General features: G+C 66.2%; 1 protein-coding gene and 1 long non-coding RNA gene across 2 annotated transcripts; one reads left to right on the forward strand and one right to left on the reverse strand.

The window, feature by feature from the left end:
* MMP17 (matrix metallopeptidase 17) lies at positions 1 to 21804 on the reverse strand. Its single transcript, XM_042911068.1, is given in 11 exon segments — positions 1 to 1585; positions 2208 to 2465; positions 7655 to 7807; positions 7907 to 7989; positions 8696 to 8795; positions 10360 to 10536; positions 10788 to 11031; positions 11033 to 11072; positions 11480 to 11609; positions 12358 to 12490; positions 21661 to 21804. Coding segments are annotated over 11 exon segments (1803 nt in total). The 3' UTR covers positions 1 to 1244.
* Positions 20780 to 24025, forward strand: LOC122203900. The gene is made up of 3 exons (XR_006195389.1): positions 20780 to 20916; positions 23256 to 23697; positions 23849 to 24025. It is a non-coding gene; the product is annotated as an uncharacterized LOC122203900 (long non-coding RNA).

Consider the following 24025-nt stretch of genomic DNA (forward strand, 5'->3'; position numbering starts at 1 on the left):
GGCAGCGGCGGGGGAGGCTAGGTCACAGGGTGGGGGTTAGGCCGCGGGGGGAGGGGGCTAGGCCACAGGCGTAGGGAGCAGGCTAGGCCGTGGGAAAGGCGGTCTCTCCTGGCTGGGCCGCACAGCTCCCAGTCGCTGGCTCTCTGGGCGGGAGGGCCGTCCCTGGACCGGCGCCCAACCGCCTCCTTGCACTTCCTGTTGGGAGGCTCCCTGGTTTTGGCAGCTGGCATCCCGGATGCCTCACCGAGAATGGGTGCTGGCGCGTTCTGCACGTCCGCTCTGAGCAGTGCGTGCACGCAGGGAGGGGCTCCGTCGGTGAGCCCCAGGCAAACGTGCCAGAGCCTTGGTCCTAAGACCTGCCCCGGCCCCGCCTGCTGGCAGCAGGCTCATTTCCCCCGCTGGGCCTCGGCTCCCCCATCTGTGAAATGGGTATAAGGACCGAGGGACAGGAGGGTCGGGGCGCGCTGGACGGGAAGGTGTCGGGGATCTCCAGGGGAGGGAGCGAGCGCCACACGGGCCTTCCTGGAAGCCCCCGCCCCTCCAAAGTGCAGTTGCGCCTGGGGCCAGGCCGCATGGCCCCTCCAGGCCCCAGAGAACCCCACCCTGCAGCTCCTGCCTGCAGTGCACCAGGGAGCCGAGGCTGAGCTTACGGAGCAGGGAAAGGTCGTGTTTGTTTGAAATGGATCGAGAGACCCCAGCTTGGGGGACTCCTCTGCTTCCCTGTGCAGCCGGCTGCAGGCCCGCGGGGACTGGGGACAAAAGCCCCCGTGGGCGGGAGCACCAGGGGCAGCAGTATGGACGACAGACGGGGCTGGTGCTGGCCGGTGGGGCCGGGGGCAGCGTGGCCACCGAACGCCCTCCCGTCCCCAGCCCTGCGTCCCCTGGCTCATCAGCTGAGTTCTGTGCGATCCAGCTGCCTGCTCGCCGCAGGGACGCTTCCTGTCCCCAGCCCGGCCTTGACAGAGTGTCCCCAACTCACAGATGGCAGTCAGGCCACTTCGTGGCAGAAAAGGAAGGACAGGTGGTAGGTTGCTTTTCTGCTCTTCTGCGGCTGAGCCGCCCGGGGGGCGGCGCCCTCTGCTGGCCTCCTGCCAGTCCGCAGGGGCACGGCCAGGCCGCTGCTCAGGGCCGGCAGTGCGTCCGGATCTGCAAGGCCGGGGCCACTGAGGAACTGTGGGTCCGGGCACCGGAGGGGTGGGGGCGCTGGTCCTCGCCCTGAGGCCCACTGCGACCCATCGGCCCTGTCACCACAGGCCAGCGGCTGTCAGAGTGCCGGGGGCCGTCGACCACAGCACAATCAGGGGCAGCAGGAGCGTGGCCGCCAGCAGCGGGCCCGAGGCCCCCGGGGGAGGGGAGGCGGGGGAGGTGCAGGAGCAGACCTCGAAGCCGTCCTCTGAGCGGCTCTGGCCGCGCTGTCCCGGCCGGGCGTGGGCCCCGGCCTCTCCCTCCTCGCCCTCCGGGTCCGCCTGTGGGTCTGTGCAGACCAGCCAGTCCTGCGCGGTGGACCGCGGGTACCCGGGTGCCGCCTCCAGCTCGCCTTCCACCACCTTCCAGTACTCCTTGCCACGGAAGAAGTAGGCAGCACCTGGGTGGGGGGGGAGGGGGCGTGAGCTCCGGGCAGGCCACAGGGCAGACTCAGGCTAGACAGCGGGACGACGAGGGAGCGGCACTCGAGGCCGCAGGGAAGCGGGAGAACGGCTTACGCCACGGATAGTCTGTCTCGGCCCCAGTGGCCGTCTGCGGGCCCCTGGGGCCTCCCACGCCTGGGAAAGCTCGGGGCAGCCGCAGAAATGCAGGGAGATAGACAAGATGACCTCTCGGTTTCTCTCCCTACGGGATGTTAAGTGAGGCCCTACTATGTGCCTGGCTGTTCTAGGTGTTGGGGATGTAGCTTTGGAAACAGAACAGCAGGGGGCATCTGGCCCCCGAGAGCGGGCCCTGCAAGGAGGGAGATGCATGCTACCCTTTGCCGGGCAGGGTTGTGCTGTTTGGGCTGGAAGCACGTGAGGGAGGGGGCGTGCAGATGTCTGGACAGTGTCTGCAGGATGCAGGGCAGGTGCAAAGGCCCAGGGGTGCGTGAGACGCAGCAGGAGGCCTATGGCGGTGGGGGGCCCACGTGCACGTGGCGGCTCCCGGGGGATCCTCCCAGTGAGCCCGCCGTGACCCCCGTTCCCCAGGTGGGGAGCCTGAGGCTGCACGGGGCTCACCGTCGGACCAGCGCATGGCGTCGTCGAGCGTGCTGGGGATGCCCCTCCACGGGGGGCTCCGGGCGGGGTGGCCGGGGTCCATGCGCCGTGTGTGCTCATCAAAGCGCCAGTACAGCTGGTCCTTAAAGAAATAAGTCTTGTCATTGTGGGCCCAGGAGAAGGCAGCGTCGACGCCGCCCGGCGGGAGGCCGAAGTCTGAGACGGGCCGCGGGTATCCTTCCTCTACGTTATTGTCCTTAAATACCCAGTATCTGTCTCCTGGGGGTGAGAGAGAGGGCCGTGGGCCAGAGCTCGGCCCGCCCCGCGGGGCGGACGCTCCAGCCCTTCCTCTCCCCGCCCGGCCCCCCGGTGCAACCGCCCCCCACCCCGGGGTCCTCATGAGCATTTACTGAGCACCTATTGTGTGCCTGGCACGGGCTCGGCCCACCTGCCAGCAGCCTGAGAAGCCAGGTCCTCACAAGGCAGCCGCCATAAGGACAGGGGGAACGGGGTCACCAGCCAGCCCGCGGGAGGCCGCTCTGCTCAGTCACGCCTCACCCACTCCTGCGACAGGCGGGCCGGGGTGTCCTCACGGGCAGGGCAGGAAGGGCACTCGTCAGGGCCGTAAGCGGACGCATGCGTGAGCACCTTTGTCAGACTTTACACAGAAGCAAAATGTTTAGAAATCACCAAGAACTTCAAATCCATATGTAAAAATTAAAAAAAAAAGTTTAAGATATAAGGAGGAGGAGGAGGAGGGGGAGGAAGAGGAGGAGGGGGAGGAGGAGGAGGAGGAGGGAGGAGACAAGGAGAAGGGAGGAGAAAGAGGAGGAGGACGGAGGGGAGGAGGGGGAAGAGGAGGGGAGGATGAGGAGGAGTAGGGATGAGGGAGGAGAAAGAGGAGGAGGAGGGAGGAGACAGAGGAGGAGGAAGAGGAGGAGGAGGGGGAGGAGGAGGAGGAGGGAGAAGGGGGAGGAGGAGGGGGAGGGGAGGGGGAGGAGGAGGGGGAGGGGAGGGGGAGGAAGAGGAGGAGGAGGAGGAGAAGGGGGAGGAAGAGGAGGAGGAGGGGGAGAAAGGGGGAGGGGGAGGAAGAGGAGGAGGGAGGAGGAGGAGGGGGAGGAAGAGGAGGAGGGGGAGGAGGAGGGGGAGAAAGGGGGAGAGGGAGGAAGAGGAGGAGGGAGGAGGAGGGGGAGGAAGAGGAGGAAGAGGAGGGAGGACAAAGAGGAGGAGGAGGGAGGAGACAAGGAGAAGGGAGGAGAAAGAGGAGGAGGACGGAGAGGAGGAGGAGAGGAGGGGGAAGAGGAGGGGAGGATGAGGAGGAGTAGGGATGAGGGAGGAGAAAGAGGAGGAGGGAGGAGACAGAGGAGGAAAAGGAGGAGGAGGGGGAGGAGGAGGAGGAGGGAGAAGGGGGAGGAGGAGGGAGAAGGGGGAGGGGAGGAGGAGGAGGAGGAGGGGGAGGAAGAGGAGGAGGAGGGGGAGGAAGAGGAGGAGGAGGGGGAGGAAGAGGAGGAGGGAGGAAGAGGAGGAGGGAGGAAGAGGAGGAGGGAGGAAGAGGAGGAGGAGGGGGAGGAGGAGGGGGAGGAAGAGAAGGAGGGAGGAGGAGGGGGAGGAAGAGGAGGAGGAGGGGGAGAAAGAGGGGGAGGGGGAGGAAGAGGAGGAGGGAGGAGGAGGGGAGGAAGAGGAGGAGGAGGGGGAGGAAGAGGAGGAGGGAGGAGGAGGGGGAGGAAGAGGAGGAGGGAGGAAGAGGAGGAGGGAGGAAGAGGAGGAGGAGGGGAAGGAGAACATTTAAAAGTGTTCTGCCAGGCAGTCGGTTAAGCGTCCGACTTCAGCCAGGTCACGATCTCGCGGTCTGTGAGTTCGAGCCCCGCGTCAGGCTCTGGGCTGATGGCTCGGAGCCTGGAGCCTGTTTCCAATTCTGTGTGTCTCCCTCTCTCTCTGCCCCTCCCCCGTTCATGCTCTGTCTCTCTCTGTCCCAAAAATAAATAAAAAACGTTGAAAAAAAAATTAAAAAAAAAAAAAAAAAAAAAGTGTTCTGCCAGAAGGGCGCCTGGGGGGCTCAGTCAGTTAACCATCCAAATCTTCAGCTCAGGTCACGATCTCAAGGTCTGTGAGTCCGAGCCCCACGTCGGGCTCTGCGCTGACAGCGTGGAGCCTGCTGGGGATTCTCGCTGCCCCTCTCTCTGCCCCTCCCCTGCATGCTCTCTCTCTAAATAAACTTTTTATAAAAAGTCTTTTGCCAAAGAGTCGGAACAGACATTTCTCGGAGGAAGACATTCGAACGTCCGACAGACAAATGAACAGATGCTCAACCTCACTAATTAGGGAAACACGAATCCAAACCCCACGAGACACCATCCGACACCCATCAGGACGGCCACTATCAAGAGACCCGAAAACACCCAGTGCCGGCGAGGATGTGGAGAGGGGGAGGCCTCTTCCGCCGCTGCTGGGAACGCGAGCCGGTGGGAGACAGCGTGGAGGGTCCTCAGAGTCGAACACAGAGGGCCCACTCGCCCCCTTCTGGGTCGGTACACGGAGCCGAAGGCAGGGTCTCAGAGGTACTCGCGCACCCGTGTCCATAGCAGTGCTGTTCACGGCAGCCAAGACGTGGGAGCCACCCGAGTGACCACGGTGGACGATGGCTAAGCGAGACGTGGTCCATCCAGACGATGGAATGGCATTCGGCCTTGGAAAGGAAGGACGTGCGGCCACCTGCCACGGCACACACGTGGACCTTGAGGGCACGAGGCTACGGGAAACGAGCCGTCCCGAAGGACAAACGCTGTAGGACCGCACGCGTCTGAGGCAGCCGGCCAGATCCACAGAAAGTAGACACAGAAAGTAGGTGGGCGCCAGGGGCTGGGGGGGCTGGGGGGCAGTTTCCGTTCGGAAAGATGGACAAGTCCTGACGGGGGACGGTGGCGGTGGCTCCGTGCGGCGTGAAGGTGCCTGACGCGTCCGAACTGTGCGCTTAGGACAGTAGCTTCTCATGTTGTGTTTTTGCCGTGATTAAAAGTAGACATAATTTTCTAAGAATCCTTTCCCAGAGACCGGGAACGGCAGACGTGCCCGAGAAGGGGTGGGGTGAAGCAAAGGTGAGCCCGCACGACGGGCCCCAGACGGCCGAGACAGGGGGCAGGCGTGCCCACAAAGCAAGGGGCAGGAGAGGCCAACCTCTCCCCGCGACGTGAGGAGCCGGTGACCCTAGAGGGGAGAAAACCTCGCAGATGCGCGGCCCTGGGGGCGGGGCACAGCGCCAGACAGATGACGCCTCGGGCAGGGCAGCTCGGAGCGCGTCCCTCTGGGACGGTCCTGCTGAACGTGCAAAACCAGAACCTGCTGGGGAGAAGCTGCCAGGTGACGTGCCCGAGGGGCGCCGGCCCCAGACGCGCCCGGGGTGTGTTGGGGGGGGGGCAGACGCGGTGGGAAGGCTCGGCGTGTGCCACCCCCTCTTTGGCCAGCAGGGGCATAAACCGTCCGCGGGAAACGAGGAAGCGAGCAGAGCGGAAGGCTGACAAGGGGCGAGCCCGCGGCCTTCAGTCCTGCTTTGGCAGCTTTCCTGGAAGTCGGACGTTATTTTTCAAAACACAGGTTTGAGGACCGAGGAGACTCTGTGTAGAGACAGGAAGGAATCTCCAAGATCTGTCACGTGAGAAGAGGGGAGGCCGGCGCGCACAGTAGGCCGGAGAGAGAGGAGGGAGTTGGGAGGAGGGAGGAGGGAGGGCGCGCATACACACCGCCTACTTGGCGGACGGTCCCTCTGAAAGGCGGTGCCCGCGGGGCTAAGTCAGGTGCGGGTGGCTCCCGACTGTAACAGATGACGAGGACGAGGACGTGCGCCGTTCTTCCTGTTTTGCTTTTTGGTGAACGTTGAAATCACGGCTGCCGCCTCCAGGGAGCCCTCCCGTGTGCCAGGCTCCTGACGGCCACTCGGCCCGAGGAAGGGGACTCTGGGGGGACCACACCCACCAGAGGCAGAGGTGACTGACAGGTGCCCCACCTGGACCGGGGACTGGCAGGTGACGTGAACGAGCTCAAAAAACACGCGGAACATTCTTGCCTCCTCAAAGAGGTACGGTCGCCCCAATTTTGTTCAAAGAGCTGCTGCAGGTTGAGCAATGCTCCCCAAATTCACATCCGCCTGAACCTCAGAATCTGACTTGTTTAGAAACAGGGTCTTTGCCGCGAGATTAGTTAAGAGGAAGTCATGTGGGAGTGGGGGGCGGGGGGAGGGCGCATCCGCTGACTGGTGTCCTTCTACCAAGAGGATGCACAGACCCGAGGCCCACGGAGGGGAGCAGCCCGATGAGACACAGGCAGGGGCGGGAGGGGCTGGGGCTGGGTCTCCCCCGCAGACTCAGCAGGAACCGGCCCGGCACCTTGATCTGGGGCGTCTGGCCCCCGGCCCAGAGAACGAACCCATTGCTTCACACCCCCCAATTTGTACTTTGTGACCGAAGCCCGAAAACACAAGTGCCAGCTCGCGCCTCAGAGTCCCTGCCCTCCGCACGGGATGTGCGGGATGTGCGTAGGGGGCGGGCTGTGAGGGCTTCCCCGGAAGGGGTGCCCGGCCGCACCTGTTCCAGCACAGGCGGGGCGCGGCGGGGAGGGGGGGGGGGCGGCACGCGGAGACTCCAATGCAGGAGCCCGTGGGCGGATGTTGCAAAATAACCCAAACCCAGAAGATGACACCGAGCGGGTCCCAACCCCGGGACTGTGGCCTCGGGCAGCGGCCCTGGAGCCAGCAGGGCCCCGGGACCCCACACAAGGCTGGACTGGGAAGCCCGGTCAGGGCAGCAGGCGAGACCGGGAAGGCTCACAGCCCCCGAGGCACCCACAGGTGCAGGCACGCCGCCCCCACACAGACAGCAACACCCCCCAGCCCAGGTCCCCGCGTCCCGTCCTGCCCCCACAAGACCGCACCCCCACCCCCAGCCCAGGGAGCGGGTGTGGAAGGTGCAGTGACGCCCTCTCCCAACAGACCCGCCATCCTGGACAGACACGTGGGAGCTGCGCGTGGCTCCGTGCATCGAGGATAAGTCCAGCTCCTTCCCTCAGGTGTTGACCTGCCCTTCTGTCCTCGCTCACCCTCCCTCCGCCCCTTGGCCGCTCTGTTCTTGCCCCGGGGCCTTTGCACTGGCAGCTCCCTCTGGCTGGAGCACGTTCCCTCAGCCCTAACTGAAACTAACTTCCTCATTCACGCAGGTGCCCATCGTGTACCCCCTGTGGGAACAGGGCGGGGACCTTTGTCTGTTTTGCCCGCTGTGTACCTGCAGTGCCTACCGCGGTGCGGAGGACACAGTAGGTGCTCAGTAAGCGCGCGTCGGTGGCATGCACAAAGGAGTGGGCCGGCCCCTGCTCTGTGCTTGGAGCACACCACAGGCCGGGCCTCCGGGGCAGAGGCGGGCTGGGGGGGGGGGGGGCACCAGCAGAGACTCAGGCGGAGCACCCGGGCGGAGCCCGCCCACCTTTGAAGAAGACGATCTTGTGGTCGCTGGTGCGCTCGAACACGGCGTCCACGCCGTCCAGGTGCAGCGGGAGGCCCCGCCAGAAGCGGTGCATCTGCGCGGGCTGCAGCGACACCAGGTGCCCGTCCCGGGTCAGCCGCCAGAAGTACCTGCCTGGGGGCACGGAGAGGGGGTGGGGCTGCAGGGGGCAGGTCTGGGGCCCGGAGCTGCCCTTCCGTCCGGTAGCCACTCACTGGACCGGGTGGGGGTTACCTTTGAAGAAAAAGGCCTCGCCGCGGATCTGGGCCACCGCGTCAAAGTCAGTGCTGCAGCGGAGAGGCACGTCCTTCCTGGGTCTGGGGGCAGAGAGCAGGGGGAGGGCTGGAGGAGGGGGCTGGGGCAGCGAACAGGGGGAGGGGAGGGGAGGGTGGGGGCTGGGGCAGAGAGCGGGGCGGGGCTGGAGGAGGGGGCTGGGGCAGCGAACAGGGGGAGGGGGGGAGGGGAGGGGAGGGGAGGGGGGGGGCTGGGGCAGAGAGAGGGGGCGGGGCTGGAGGAGGGGGCTGAGGCAGCGAACAGGGGGAGGGGAGGGGAGGGGAGGGGAGGGTGGGGGCTGGGGCAGAGAGAGGGGGGTGGGGGGGGCTGGGGGGAGCCTCCGTTCCTGAGCCACTCTGGGGGGGCGGGGCTTCACAAGCCCCAGAAGGACCCCCTTAAGGAGACCCCGCCCCACCCCGTCATTTGCTCAGAGACAGTTGCATTCTGGTTTGTCAACTATACGCCAAGTAATAAAAATCAAAGCCCGAGTCCCCTTTGCGCCATCCAGAGTGGCCGACACGGAGCACGGAGCGAGCGGACATCAGGAGCATCTGGACAGACAGGCGTTCTTGCGCACGGGGCGCAGGTCGGGGACAAAGGGCGGGCGGGTGTCCTTCCGCCGTCCGGAGGAGTGTAAGGAAGGCAGGGTGGCTCAGGGCTTAGCCCCGGGAGCGCCAGGAGTCCAGGCCCCTGAGCCATGGCTGGGGGAGGTGCTGGCCACAGCGTGCAGGGCGGGGGCCCACGGCTTACGGGGTGCCGGACCGGTTGTTGGGGGGCTCTGGCGGGAGGGGAGGCTCCTCGGGCTCTGGGGTGTCCGGCTGTGCCGTGGGGGACACGGACTCCCGCACGCCTGTGGGGACAGGAGGCTGCACTGAACCCGGCAGGGCCCCCCTCCCTTCCTGGGACCCCCCCCCCCCCCCCCCCCCCCCCCCGACGCGGAGCTGTGGGCCCTGCACATGCACCAGAGCCACAGCATCACAGCCCGAGGGGGAGACACAGGGGTCCCCGCGACCCCTCCTTAACCTCCAGGGGCTCAATGAGTGTTGCCCCCCCCCCCAGACCTCCTCCCGGGTGCAGACCCCAGAGAACCAAGAACAGGCGTGCAAACCAAAACTCGTCTGAATGTGCACAGTAGCCAGAGGTGGAAACAATGCACATGTCCACCCATGAGGGGACAAACAGAATCTTTGGCCATAAAGAGAAAGGAAGCGTGGACCTGGGGCGCGGACAGGGCGCTGGGTGAGAGCAGCCGGGCACAAGAGGGCCCACGGCGTGTGGTCCCAGTTGCACGAACCGTCCAGAGAGGGCACAGCCGTGGACGTGGACAGAAGGGAGGTCAGTGGCTGCCAGGCAGTGTGGGGGGGGTGACTGCTGATGGCCGTGGGGTCTCCTTTGGTGCGGGGTGGTGACAAGTGTTGTGGAACCATGCAGAAGGGGCAGATACACAACCCTGCGAACGTGGCCAATATGCCACCGGCCTGTACTCGTCAAAGGGGTTAACGTGGTAGGTTTTACTCCAGTAGGAAAGTGCCCATGTCAGAGCCTGGTGGACCCCGGGGCGCTCACAACAGCAGGGGAGGGGGGTTAGGAGAGGTGGAAAGTATGCTGGCGCCATGGGGGGGCACCCTGGGGTTGTGGCGGGCACCTGGGGGTCGTGGGGGGCAGCCTGGGGTCATGAGGGGCAGACTGGGGTGTGGGGGGCACCCGGGGGTCATGGGGGACAGGCTTGGGTCATGGGGGGCACCCGGGGGTCATGGGGGGGAAGACTGGGGTCATGAGGGGCAGACTGGGGTATAGGGGGCACCCGGGGGTCATGGGGGGTACCCGGGGGTCGGGGCAGGGACATGGGAACCACGGGGATGTCACCACTACCTGCACCCCAGGCCCACACCTGCTCCCTGGTGGGGCCTCCTTCTATGCAAGTGCCTGATGCGTCCCCAGCACAGCAGGTCCCTGAGCTCTGGGTTCAGTCCTGGCTCTGTCGGCCGCCAGGGTGCCCCCCGGCCTCAGCCTTCCCATCTCTAAGTGGGGACAGCAGGTCCGACCTCCCGGGTCATAAAGACCGGACGCCTTAACGCACGTATGTACTTTGCACAGGCCGGGGGCAAGTCCGTGCCAGCTGCCACAACCTGAAGCGACCTGGGGGCCGGACGGGGATCCTGCCCTGTTCTGAGGCCCTGTTCAAAGGCCTGCAGGGCGCCTGCAGCCCAGGGCCCCCCGCGAAAGACCACCCGTTTGTTGGTCCCACACACGTCAGGGAGCCGCTCAGGCCACGCGAGGCCTGGACGCTGAGCGCAGGGAGATGAGCAGGACAGAGAGAGCCATCCCGTGGGGTCCTGGGGCCTGGACCCCCGCGTTTCTGGCTCCGTCCCCGGGGCGACCCGGGCCCGGCTCTGGCGGGGGGGGGGACTCACCGTACAGCTGCCAGATGCGCACCCTGTCCTCGTAGGGGAGCCTGTAGTGTAGAGGGTCGCCCACGGGGCCCTGGTAGTACGGCTGCATGATGGAGCTCGTGGCCGCCACGTGGCTCAGCCCAATGGCGTGGCCAAACTCGTGGACGGCCACCGCGAACAGGTCCATATCGTGGGTGTCTGGGAACACGGGGAGCCAGTGGGTCAGGGGAGGGACGGCCAGGCTGACCGGATGGGGCACCCGCGGGGAGGGGGCGTGAGGCGACGGGCGTTCCCGTCATGCTGGAGGCCCGGGTCCTCGACGGGCCGGTTCCGTGCAGTTACTGCTGAGGCCCCGGGGGGGGGGGGGGGGGGGGGGGGGGGGGTCACTGCTGGTCCCTGAGGCCCGAGTGGGAGGGGGGCCCCCGGGACCTGGCCTCAGCCCCACGCACCTGGGGAGCGGAAGGCCCAGGACTCATCGTCATCGAAGTGGGCGTCCCCCGCGGAGAGCTGGTCGCCGGGGAGGAAGGCGTGGGCCACCGCGCCGCCCGGGCCGTCGAAGGGGTAGGCGTCGTTGTGGTCGGCCTTGGAGAAGTCGATCTGGATGTCCGCGGCACTGCCCGCCACCTCGTGGAAGTTGAGGGGTGTGATGTCGCTCCAGACTTTGAGGGCGTAGTGCATGAGCGCGCGCACGGTTGTCCCGGCCCAGGGGCGAGTCCCGCGGGAAAGTGCGGACCCTAGGGCGGGCGGGGTCAGAGCCTGGGGTCTGGCCGGCCCGGCGCCCCCTCCCCAGGGTTACCCCGCCCGCCCGGGGACCGTATCTGGAAACAGGGTTTTGCAGACGCGGTTAAGGTAAAGGTTGAGACAAGGCCACGCAGGCAGGCGGGGCGGTGGCCGCGTGGGGGGAGGGGAGGCTGGGACCACAGCAGCAGCCCTGGAGCCGAGAGGCTGGGGGCGGGTTCTCCCCTCCCCTCCCCTCCCCTCCCCTCCCCTCCCCTCCCCTCCCCGCCGCCGCCGAGCCTCAGAAGCGGCGGCCCCGTGACCCTCGGACCTCCGACTCCGGGGGCCTCGTGACCCTGGGACTTCCGACTCCGGGCCTCCAGCGCTGAGAGGACCCTCCCCGCCCCCCCCCTCCCCCGCCCACCTCCACGACAGGCTCCTCCTGTTCCACGTGGCGGGAGCCGGAGCCTGGCGCCTCCTTCGGGCCGGGGCCGCAGCTGGGAGGTCGGGGAGGGAACACCGAGGGGTTTTCATCAGCGCCAGGGTGGCCTCGTCTGCGGGGGGAGGGTGGGGTCAGGTCCCCTAGAGGTGGCACCGGGCTCAGGCCCCACGCCCTGCTCCCCGGGGACCCGGGTCGGGTGGGGGCGGGGCCTCACTGCCAGGCGTGTGTGCAGGACCAGGACAGGGGTCACTCGGAGCACGTGTGAACTTCGGCAGGGCCCGGACCGGTCAGGCCGGCCACCGGCGGGGCCCTGGCCGGGCGGGCGAGGCTCGGCCCCGATCTGCGTCCGGTATCGCGGGACCCACACCTGACGGGCTCTGTGGTGACACGGGCATGCCCACCTCTGCAGAGGCCCGGGGACAGCTGTGATCCGTCAGCCCCCGGGAGGGCCTCCACAAAACCGGAATGTGCCCCCAACGCGTGAAAAGCGGGGCGCTCACATAAACGCCCCAGGTTTCTGGTTTCCCGTGGAAAGCGGGCGGTTTCGGCAGCACAGATCCCCCACTTGCAGGGGACGAGATTCAGTGGGGACCGAGGGTGGGCATAGGTGCAGACCGCGTAGTGGGGGAGGTGGGTCTGGGTACAACGGACACACACGCGCCCATCACCGTGCCCACATCCAGGGGTGGGGCGTGCTGACAGGGTCCCACGCGGCAAGAATCCTTGGTCCTGCCCCCAGAGACAGCGGGGACCCGTCCCTAACCACACCCCCACAGAGGGCCCGGAGTGGGGGGGGGGGGAGGAGTTAGGGGAAACCAGGCTCCCGGAGCGCCCGTCCCCCGCGCCCCTAGAGGACCGACCTAGGATGCCGGTGGTCTCCAGGCCCCCGAACCGTTGCATGGCGGCGATGGCCTTGGACAGCTCCTCCTGTGTCTGCAGCTGGCCTGTTGTGGGGTCGGCTGGGGGCAGGTAGCCAAATCTGCTCAGCCACTCCTGAGAGGAGAGAGCAGGGTGAGCGGCGGAGTGGGTGGGGGGGAGGGCTCAGCCCCACAAGAAGAGCTATGGGCCCTTGAGGTGAGGGGCAGGCCTCTCCCAGCCCTGATCAACACCACCCTGGCCCCAGCCCCCCACCAGCCCACAAGGCACCTCGTGTTCCTTCTTTAAGTTACTTTACGGGCGGATGCTGGAGAAGCGCCTAAACAAACCTGATGCCTCTTAGAAGGGGTGAGCTTGAGCAGTGCACAACCTGTACGACTGCTCACAGCAGCCTGCCCCACCTCACTTCTCTTGAGCCAGGAGATGCCCAGGGGACACTTAAGAAAGTGAAATTCTACAAAGGTTATTACATGTGGCATGTGCCAAATTCAGGCCCTTGGGAGGCAAGAATCGAAGACCTAAGGTCTGAAACCCACACTGAGAAGAGCATAGCCTCAGGCTCCGGTGTTAGGACTCTGGTCACGACCTGCACATTCACAGCATGTAAGAGCCCAGACTCTGAGGCCACTTGCTGTGCATTTGCACTCAAGCCCTCTGGGCTGATTCCCCGCCTGGGAATGTGAGCACAGAATGAGTCAGAGTGTGGAAAATGCCCCGTCAGCACCTGACACAGGTGTTGGATGAAGCACGCGTGGCACCGTCAGGGGACGGCTCTGCCCGAAAGCGCCCTGGTCGGGGTTCCCTGAGCCAAGCAGGAGGCAGGAAGCAAGGCGACCCTTCAGCACGGACACAAGTACGGCCCCGTCTCAAGCCCCAGTCACCTCCACCATCCGTGCGGGGCCCTAGCAGACAGGGAGGCGCTGCTGCCCTTGTTCGGGGGAGCTCCCCCTTGGGGTTCAGTGTCTTGAACAGCCAACTGGTGCTCATGCTCACTTCCTAGGCTGTGTGACAATCCCACGATAGCGCCTGGGCCATGTGGACACTGGGGAGACTCACCAGGCAGGGGGACAGGGAAACCCACCGGCGGGTGGAAGGCAAGGTCCGGGATTCCTGAGCCCTGCCCTTCCCAGGCCTGTGGCTCCAAGATACCCGCTTACAGGCTTATGTGTTTTGGTAGATGTTTAAAAAACCCTCTCGATTCGTTTATGCTACTGCAGGCCCCTCGGAAGCGTCTGAGTTTGTAGCCCTGGCCAGGAGGCTCCCTGCTCAGAGGGGGGGCCTGGCTCAGTGGAAGGGGGTTCACCCTCCTGGAGTTCCCAGGGGCTTCAATTGACCAGAAGCTGCCACCTTGATGATTTGCATACAATTTGCATACACCTGCAGAGAACCAGCTAGATTCCTCCCTTTCCAGGAAACACAGGGTCTTTCCCAAGGTTTCTCTGTTTCTTCCCCCCCCCCCCCCCCCCCCCGCCAAACCCTTACTGGCCCAGACCCCCTGGTCCTAACTGGAGGCCCCCAAGAGTGTGTGCAAAACTGGGGCCCCTCTGAGGTGGTCGGACAGGGCTGAGTAGCACCAGGAGCGACCTGGTCCTCGATGAACAGCAATCAAGACACCTTCCCACGTGGACGCGCCTCATTAGACGGCACCTTCTCCCCGGGGGCCTGGGAGTGACACCCTGTGCTCAAAGGAGGTGGCACTGGCTGGGACAGGGCCACCTCCCCATCCTGGCCTGTGCCATCCTCAGGGTTAAGACCTTTGCTGTCACCGAGCACCCCTTCCTCTGGGAGGACCCCCCCTTCACATCACTGCAAACACACTGAAGCTCATCCAGCTGGGCCACCAGCGGGATGAGCATGTCCCGTGCCTGGTCCCTGTCCCGGCACTGGAGCGACCCGAGACAGCCTCAGACACTAAACACCTGTATTTGTGGCTACACACGTTTTCGGGAAAAGATTCAAAGACTATTGAAAGTTTTGACTCTGCGGTTTTCTTTCCCAACGTCCGAAAACACACACGCGCATTTCAGAGCCCTCTGTTAAGACTCTAGGCCTGAGCTACGGAACCCCAGGGCCTCAGGGCTGCAGCAGCCCCGTTGCTCAGCACCACGAGGCTGCCTCCTCTAGGAAGCCCTCTGGAGTTTCCTCAGATGTCCAGGATGCCAGATGAGGGTGCCGGCAACCCCCCTCCTCACCAGGGAAGGGCCCACCCAAGCGGGTGGGGGATGGGGCACTCTGGGAGAAGAACCCCCTTCCCCAGCTGTCTGGCCCGGGGGCTGGGATAACAGCTGGGTGTGTGCTCTGAGCCGTGCCCCACCCCCCACAGGCACCGAGCTTCCCGGAGGGGCACTGCCCTGCCCCAGGGAGCCTGGCCAGGAGACCACATGCGTTTCCAGGCTTCGGAGGCCTCAAGAGCCCTTCAGGTGGTTTTGGAATGTTTGCCAACGCTGGAAAGCAGCTTTTAGCTTCAGGTCTGAGGGGCCGCCTGTGCTAACTTGCAGAACCACGAGGGCAGCTGAGTGCAGGCGCTGGCCGCCCCTACCTGCCTGGGCCCTGGGAACACGGCCGCTCACGACCCCGTCAGCTGCCAGACCAGAGGAACGGGGCCAAGGCCCCCTCCCTCGCAGGTGTGGGCTGGGGGTGGGGGTCTGTACCCTCAATCTGACTTCCCACCCCCCCAGTGTGGACCCCTCCCCCTGACCTTCGCATCACGAGGCAGCCCCCTCTCAAGGCCCCAGCTGTCCCCTCTCCATGGCCCCTGCCATCCCTTGTGTGTGTGTGGGGGGGGGGGGGGGGGAGTGGCGGCGGGGGGTGGATGTGGGCAGCGGGGAGCTCTCGGTGGCCACGGGGAGCGAGGGGGGCCAGCGGGTGGAAGTGCCTGGAACCGGAAGGCCCCATCCCCCTGGGGAGGAGCCAGGACGACAGCGCCCCCCCTCCACCGGCCAGCTCATCTCCACCTCCGGGAAAACAGGCAAAGTCCCAAACAGCCAAACGGCCAGCCCCGCCCCCGGCAGCACTACCTTCTGAAGTGGGAGCTGAGAACCGGCGCGAGGGTGGGGGGGGGGTGTCCTGGCAGGGGACGCGCGCTGCCCCCGCACCCCCCCAACACTACAGAGCCCGGGGCGCGAGCGGGGCCGCCCCTCCCTGCGCGCCCATCCGCGCCGTCGTCACGGCGACCGCGTCTCCAGGGCAACCAGGCTGCAGCAGCGGAGGTGAACCTTCCAGAAGGCCGTGGGGAGGAGAGGGGAAGGGAGGGGAGGGGAAGAGCAGGGACGTCCCAACCTCGCAGTCGCTGTCCCGCCGCGGACAGTCCCCAACAGCCAAGGAGATGCGCCTTTCCTCACCCCCCCCCCCCCCCCCCCCCCCCCCCCCCCGGGATCCCTGAACTGGGCCATTAACGCCCGCGGGGAAACTGAGGCCGGAGCCGCGGTGCCCCGTGCAAGGCGCTAGCGGGACATGGTGCTTCCGGGCTCTAGAGCGGCCCCAGGCCTCTCCGCTTTTTATCTTTCCCTGTGCGCTTGTCACGGGCGATACCACATGCCTCCATTTACTGGGAAAACAGGTCCCACTCCCCTCCCAACTCTTGGATTCCCGGGGAGGCACAGCCCTGGCCCCAGAGTGGCCCCGGCAGGTGAGGCCCCCGGCAGGTGAGGCCCCCGGCAGGTGGGCAGGTGGGAACCTGCAGCCACAGCCCCACGGGGGGACTGACGGGCGGAGGGACGGGCGGAGGGACGGACGGAGGGACGGTGCTGGGCTGCACCAGGCTGGCAGACAAGCAGCACTGTGTGCAGGGTCTCAGGTAGTCCTCTCCACTGTCCCACGGCGTGGCCGCTGTTGTCCTCACTTATAGGGGGCAAGTGGGGGCCTAAAGACTGCGATGACCGGGGCTCACACTACCCCCTGGAGCCTGGCGGGGCCACCATGTGCCGGGGACTGGCCCTGGCCCGGGTGTCTGCAGCCGTGCCAGGCACCACGGTGGTGGGTGGCTGACCCGTGGGCCCTTCCCCCGCACGGTCCGTCTGTGACTGGATTCCCCCCACCAGCCTTGTCGGGGGGGGGCACAGAGAGCATGAGCCCCTCTGTACAGATGAGTAAACCGAGGCTCAAAGGCTGCAGAGGGGCCGCGGCAGAGCGCAGACAGTGAGACCTCGGCCACGGTGCCGTGGCTCAGGGGACGTGGAGGCTGGCAGGCAGTGGCTTTAGAGGACCCCCAGGACCCAGATAACCAACGCTAAGTCCAGCAGAGCCCAGCTGTGCCCGGGAGGTTCTGGCTCCCCGCCCACCCTCTGTACCTTCGCTCGGCACCCGGGTCGGGGCAGCGTGCGGCCACCACCTCCGCTCACAGCTGAGGAAACTGGGCCCTCGGTCGCACGTGAAGCCAGTGGCAGAGCCACGGTCTGGCATCAGTCTCCGCCTGCCTCGCTCTGCCCCTTGGAGGGAAATGAGCTGGTGCCCGGCTTGCTCCGGGAGGGGCGGTGGGCGGCTGCGGAGATCCCCCCCCCCCCCCGCCCCCGTGTCTTCCCCAGGGGGACGCTCCCGGCCCCCCCCCCCCCCCCCGGACAGCCTGTCCATCCCCCTGACACACCCAGAATGAGCACTCACTGTGCCAGGCGCTCTGGGGACAGGGGGGACCCGGGAGAGCCCTCCCCGCAGACGGGGCTCCAGAAGCGGACGGGGTTCTGGGGAACAGTAACAATACACAAGTGGACGCGGGAACAAGCGACTTCACGCATGACTGCAGTTACCAGATGTGGTCCTAACAGCGGACAACTACTGAGTGCTTTTCCAGTCGCTAACCCGCTTCGTGCTTACGACGCCCCTCAGGGCAGTGCTGCCCGAGGACGGGGGTGCGGGGCATCGTCTGTGGTGTTCGTGCTGGGCGCACAGTAGCCACGAAATAAGTCCCTGCTGCACTAATCTTACGGGTGAGCACCGTCATCCCCACTTCACAGACGGGGACACAGAGCCAGAGAGAGGTTAGGACAGGCACCCACAGTCACGCAGCCAGCCAGCATGGGGCAGGGCAGGGACGGGAGCCCAGAGCCTATGCCCGTAACCTCTCTGCTAGGAGGGGACGTGAGTGACAGGGTACAGGGGCCAACTAAATGGTTGTCAGAGAAGATGTCCCTGGTGGGTGACAGTAGGCTGAGACCTGAGAAATGAGGAGCTGGTCAGGGGACGAGGCCTAGAAGACTTCACAGAGGTGGGCGTGGCACACACAAAGGCCCTGGGGCAGGAGGCAGCGGGAAGTTCCGTAGAGAAGCACAGAGAAAGGCGTACAGGAGGCAGGCACGCAGGGACTGGCAGGCGGTCAGCAGTGGAAGCTGATTCTGGGCAGGGGGTGGGGAGAGCCAGGGTGTGCACCCTGCCAGACCGCTCTGTCACTCTGTCCTGTCCCTGCGGAGAGCCGACGGTGCTCGGGAGACCCCACAGGCTGTCAGCTCATGAGGGACAGACCCCTCGCCCTCCACGAGCGACGCACAGACCCCGCGCACTGGAAACTCATCACCGTCAATAGGCAAAAACCACAGATGCTCGAAGCACCCTCGGAAGGCACTGCACCAGCCGCCTGCCAAACCCCAAATCCTCTCCACTGCTCCCTCCCCCTCAGGACGGGAAGGCAGCTGACTTCCCACCGCTGGGAGCAATCCAGAGGCCTCACCCAGTGAAGGTCCCAGTGGCCCGCTTTCACAGACTGGAGACTGAGGCCCGCGGGCTGGATCCAGACCCCGGTCTGCCTCAGGGCCTGCGTGAGGGGGACACACATCCTAAGCCCCCAGGCCAGATGCTGGCGGTGTGGTCGGGGTCCACACTCCCAGGGCTCAGTCCACAGGCGTCCGGCACAGCCCTGCCCAGGCTCCCACCACAGAAGCACACGAAGACTTCTTTCAGACTGGCCGTCAGCCCCGAGGCCAGGAGTGCTCCACCTGAGGCCAGGAGTGCTCCAGGACCAGAACTCCCAGGGGACGGCACGCCTCAGGGCTGGGGGCCTGGGCGGTGCTGGGTGGACCTTAGGACCTTCACATTCACATCTAACTCCCCACAGGTATGCTGGGAGGGGGCCCCACGAGTCTTCCCTCTGGAAGGCTCAGCGCAAAATCACGCAGAGGTTAACCATTTCCTGCTGTCTGTCCTGGCGGAGGGCGGGCAGTCCCAGGCTGCAGCTGTGGGGTGCCATGTCTGTGACCTCAGTCCTGAGCGCACGCAGGGCCCGTGGGCTCCCTTGGGTGCTGGCACTGAGGAGCAGGGACCCAGAGGCCAAGGGTGACTGTCACCCGGCCACAATCCGCCCCCGGCTCAGGAGGGGGACACGGGGCTTGAGCACCTCTGCGGTCCCGGCTCACATCCACCACTGCCATCGTCCGGCCACGTCCTGCCCGTCCCTTCATCCTCTGGGGCCTCTCGGGCCACGGGCCTTGCTTGCTCCCGGCCATCCTCACGTACAGCCTCAGCCGCAAACCGGTCACCTGCCTGTCAAAGATCACGCGATCCCCCCGAGATGCTGTGTGGTTGGGGGCAACGAGGACTTTGTTGCTGGAGGTAGAAACCCAAGCACCTGGGCACAAACTTCAGACCGGTTGGCAAATCTGCCGACGCTCAATGTGTGATGTTCACGCCTGTCACCGGCCCCCCCGCTCCAGGGCCTGGGTCCCCCCCACAGTCACGCTGCAGTAACCGGGAGGTTCTGGCACTGCCTCTGGCTTAGCAAGAACGTCGGCAACAGCCGCACGTCTGTGCCCAGGGCCGGCTGAAGGATGTGACGTCCGCGCTGGAGCGAGCTGGGGTGAGCACAGAGGACCGGGCAGATCGCGACGTGCCAATACGGAACGTCGCCCAGGACAGGCTTCCAAGTGAAAGCAGCCGGGCACGCAACAGTGGGCAGGAGGCTGTCATCCATACAAATAAGGGGCCCGGGTCCCCAAGTCCTTGCGAGTGCCCAGACGACTTCCAGAAGGATCCTTAGGAGACGAGGGGAGGACGGGGGAGAGGGAATTTCTCCCTCGGACCCTCTGTATGGCCTGAATGTCTTGCTACGGGTGTTACCTACTTGGAAACACAGTAACGAAAAGCTCGGCGGACCCCAGGAGAGCACAGCACACTCTTTTGTCCCACTGTGCACGGCCTGAAAGCCCACCCTTAGCGGGGCGCAGGGGACTCAATGCAGGGCTTTGTCCTCACTCTGAAGCTGGGGGTGGGCCGGGCCAGCCTCTGCCAGCGACCAGCCAGTGCTCCAGACCCGCTGGGCTCGACTCTGTCTGGCAGAAGCTGGGTCACACTTACAAAGAAGCCCTTCTCCTCACTGGCAGCCCCAGGTCTGAATATCCAGAGTCAGCGGCCCCGGGCGTCTACAGAGGGGGCGGGATGGAGTCCCCCTCCTCCCCATAAATCCTGCCCATCTCCAAGACTTCCCGCACCTCTGGGTCTGCGGCTCCGAGGTGTCATTCCCCAGAAGGCCACCAGAGACCGCCCTCCACCCACAAACGGGCAGAAAGCTGGCAGGCTGCTCCACCAGGCGGGCGGGTCCTGGCCTTCCCGGGTGGGAGCCTTAAAAAAGTGTCAGGCGCAGAACCCTCGGCTGTTTACCCACTGGGCCAGATGCCAGGGCCCTGCTGTCTTTGGGGTTCCAGGCTAAAGAGCCACATTCCCCACCCCCACGCCCCCACAACGGCATTCCACAGTTTGGCCCAGTGACTGCCCACCCGCTGTGGGGGAGGGGGGGCGGTCTCGGAACCCCGGCAGCCAGAAGAGGGGGTGCGCAGGTTCTAGCTGGCCAGGAGTGTGCACAACCGGCTGTCCCTGGGCAGGCAGAGAAAAACTTCAGAACCGCCCCGGGTCTGACAAACCAACTTGGCCGGGCCAGGACTCCCAGCCTTCCCAGCAGGGTCTCTCTGAGCTAGGAAGCCTGGGTTCTACCCTCACTCTGCCCGGACCTGGCGACAGGCTGCCCCCCAGATCATGCGCCGGTGGCGGGGGGGGGGGGGGGTAGGGGATCCAGGAAACCCCCAGCTACAAAGGAGCACCCCAATATCAGAGGCAGTTTGGCTGGGAGGAAGCCCACTGTGGGGTCCCTCAGGCGTCCGGAAGCCGGCAGCCGGGACCGGTGGCTGCGCTGTCCCAGATGGCTGCGAGGGCTGGGGCAGCTGGGCGGGGGCGGTCCCCAGCCTGTTTCTGAGCCAGAACCTGTGGCCAAGTCCTGCCAACTGTACAGGGCTGCGGATGCCTCCCCCCCACCCCCCAACAAATGCCTCCGCCTGCCTGCCTGAAATCCACCTGCAGCTTCCAAGTGTCTACGGCGCTGGGAGAGGGGCTCGGCCAGCACCCCTCTAGGACAGCCCTTTATGCGCTGGTGGATGTGGGCCGTGTGCGGGGGTGGGGAGGGCGCGGCCCCTGGCCCCTGGCCCGGATCCCCGCGTCTCTCCGCGGAGTGAGGGGCCGCGGCAGGCGCGGAAGCCCCCAAATAAAAATCCGACGGCCCCTCGCGCCTTCGCCTGGCCTCGCCAACCTGGGGGCGGCGAGACCCAGAAAGTCTGATCTCCAGGTTCCAGGTCCAGAGGAGTGTGAATAGGGGGAGGGCTGTGGGAGGAGGGCGCTGCCGCCGGCCCCAGGACGGCTCCCAAGGCAGGGGGACAGCTGGCGTTCCGGAAGGGGGCGCTGGGGACGGCGGTGGGGCTGCATCCGAGTCTGGGAATGGGAGGGGAACCCCATCAAGCTCGGACAGGGCCAAGGGGGAGGCAGAGCAAGGCTGGCGGCGGAAGGGGACCGGGGACAGAGCCAAGATCCACGTCCAATGGGGCCTGGGGGCCGGTTCTCTCGCTCCCCGACACCCCACACGGAGCTAACTCGACAACCGCCGGCTTTCCGGGGCGTCCCCACTCCGCAGCCCCGACCTTTCCTCGGTGGTGGGTGCGCGCCCCTCCCCCCCCCCCCCGCCACTCCCACTGGGAACGCACGCGGGGCGCGCTGCTCCGGGCGGCTGCGACGGCCGTCCCACTCGCCTGGGGTCCCCCTTCGGGGCCGCTCCGAGCCGCGGGCAAGGGCTCGGCCGGGCAGCCCCAGCCTCCGCTGCCTCCCGCGGCTGCGGCGCGCAGCGAGCGCCGCGGTGCCGGGAAGGTACAGGGCGCCGCTTTCCCAGACCCGGGTGCGCGCGCGTCCGCCGCTCAGCCTGCGCCCCAGCCTCAGCTTTCCGCCCAGGAAATGGGTCCAGGGCTCCCCGCGCTCCCGCAGGCGCCGAGGGGCACTGTCGGGGTCCTCCCGGCCCGCGGGACCCCGCGTGCCGGCCGCGCACTCACCACTCCCAGGCTGAGGTCCTCCGCGCGGGGCGCGGGCGCGCCACAGCCCCCGCGGGCCGCCAGCGCGAGCAGCAGCAGCGGCAGCGGCGGGAGCCGGGGCCGGGGGGGCGGCGGGCCGGGCCCGGGGGCGGCGCGGCGCCCCATCACGCTCGCGGGGCGGTCGGCGCGGCTGTGGGGGTCCCCGCGCTCCCGCGCCCCTGCGTCCGGCTCCCCGCGCCGCCGCGCCCCGCTCCGCCGCTCTGCGTCCCTGCACCCCTGCGCCTGAGCGCCCCGCTCTGCTGCGCGCCGCTCCCGGCCCGGCCGAGCCCCGCGCGCCGCCTCCCGGCGGCGGGGCGGGGCATGCTAATGTATGCTAATGGACTCCGGCCGCGCTCACCCCGCCCACCGCCTTAAAGGCCCCGCGTCCTGCGCAGGTACTCGGACCCCAGTCGCACCCCACGCCTCGCGCGAGCGCGGGACACTGGGGCTGCGGTGCCCGAAATGAAGGAGATTTGCGAGCGTCCCCCGACGGTCTCGGGGCGGCGGGGGTGCGCGGGCGGGCGCCGAGTCCGGTGGTCGGGGCCGCCCCTCCCCACCCCCCCCCCCCCCGCCCCGGGGGCTGCCCCGGCTCCCCGCCTGTCCGCGCGCCCCGCGGACCCCGAGCCAGAGCCCAGATTCGTGGTCACGGCTGGGCACCCCAAGCGGCCTCCGCAGCGCGCCCGGCGGACACCTGGTGGAGCCCTCGAGACGCGAAAGGAAGGGGTGGGGGCGGGGTGGGGGGCTGAGAGCGTGGGAGGGGCGGGGGCGCCGTCGGAGCGCGAGTCTCCCGGGGTCTGGGCGCGGTCGGGAGTCTGTGGGCTCTGGGCTGGGGAGGCGGATGCTGACGTTTGTCCGAGGCCCGTGTGCGCTGGACACCGGTTGGGCCTGACTCATTTATAATCTCATTGGCTTCTCACAACGTCTTACGAGAGGGAAACTATTATTCCCAGTTTTCAAACGAGGAAACTGAGGCCCAGAGAAATTAAGTACCCCGTGGGATCTTCGGTGGGGAGGGCTTGGGCGGGGCTCAGATGCACCCCCCACCCCCACCCCTTGTTAGAGTTCTCATCCCACTGGGTCTACAAGTCTGCCCAACCATCTGGTTAGTCACAGCTAGTGCTGTCAGAATTGAGGGCCCATTCTATGGAAAGGGAAACCAAGGCCCAGGCATCATTTCGGCTGCATCCACGGCACCCTGTTGCGGGGGGGGGGGGGGGGGGGGTGGTGAGGGCTGGGTTCCAGGCAAGCCTCCACTTCTCCATCCTGCCCCAAGCTGTGGCCCCTGTGGAGCAAGGAGATTCTGCACCTGCTTCAGGAGCCCTTTGTATTGACAAGTTGAGATCCCATGTGGTGAGGCACCCTGGCACACAGTGACCTCTCACAGGCACAGCCCCACGTTTTGCTCACGTGTATGGGGACAAGCTGGTTGTCAGTGGCAGAAACCAGCTCAAACTGCTTCTAGTCAAGGAAAGGAAATGTAGAGGCTTGCTAGATTGGGACATCCCAGGGCACACCGATGTCAGGCAGGGCTGGATCAAGCTGCACAGTTTCTCCCTCCATTGTTGTGTTGTCTTCAGTCTCAGGCAAGATTTCTCCAAACGGCAGCAAAGATGTCGCAGGGCCGCTCCGGCCAACGTCCTTGCAGCTCAGCAAGCCCAGCCACAGACAGACTCTTTCTGAAGCCACAGGCCCACGGCCATCTTTTATCGGATGATGCAGATTATGTGTCTGTCCCTGAGCCAAACATGTGTCCGGGGGATGGAAATGAGCTGATCTGCCTGCACAGACTGTAGGAAGGAAGGGGTTTTCCAAAGGAAACGGGAGGTGATGAAGTCTGAGGAAGGGAGATGGATGGCAGGCAGGGCTGGATCAAGGGGCCTGGAAGGGGTGCCAGAGCAATTGACCCCTGTGTAAGAGTTCTTCCTGCATTTGAGGGTTTGGAGCAGGATGCTGTGGGGGGACGCATTCCAGAGGATGGCAAAGAGGCGTGGCTGTGACGGTGGCCTCGGGAGCACAAACGTGAGTGTGGGCGGGCTGTGGTTCTCCTCGGATAGGTCCAGATGGTGGCTGGTGACCTCAGCGAGCACCAAGGATGCTTGCGGGGGGGGGGGGGCGGGGGTCACTTCATGCCGGGGGACTACCACACGACAGCTGCTGCTTTCTCTTGGAGCCTGCCACGGAATCCTGGTGCGCGAATGTGGACGGAGTCCAGGCACCGAGAAGGGGCCGCTTTCACCATCAGATGGGCGACGCTGGGAAACTGATACGTCATCATGTGCCAAGGGTGTGGGAAGTGGGGACTCTGGTGCCACTGGGGTGGGGGTGGGGGGCCCGCTGGTACAGCCTC

This window comes from Panthera leo, chromosome D3, assembly GCF_018350215.1.
Source record: "Panthera leo isolate Ple1 chromosome D3, P.leo_Ple1_pat1.1, whole genome shotgun sequence".
NCBI classification, from domain to species: Eukaryota; Metazoa; Chordata; class Mammalia; order Carnivora; family Felidae; genus Panthera; species Panthera leo.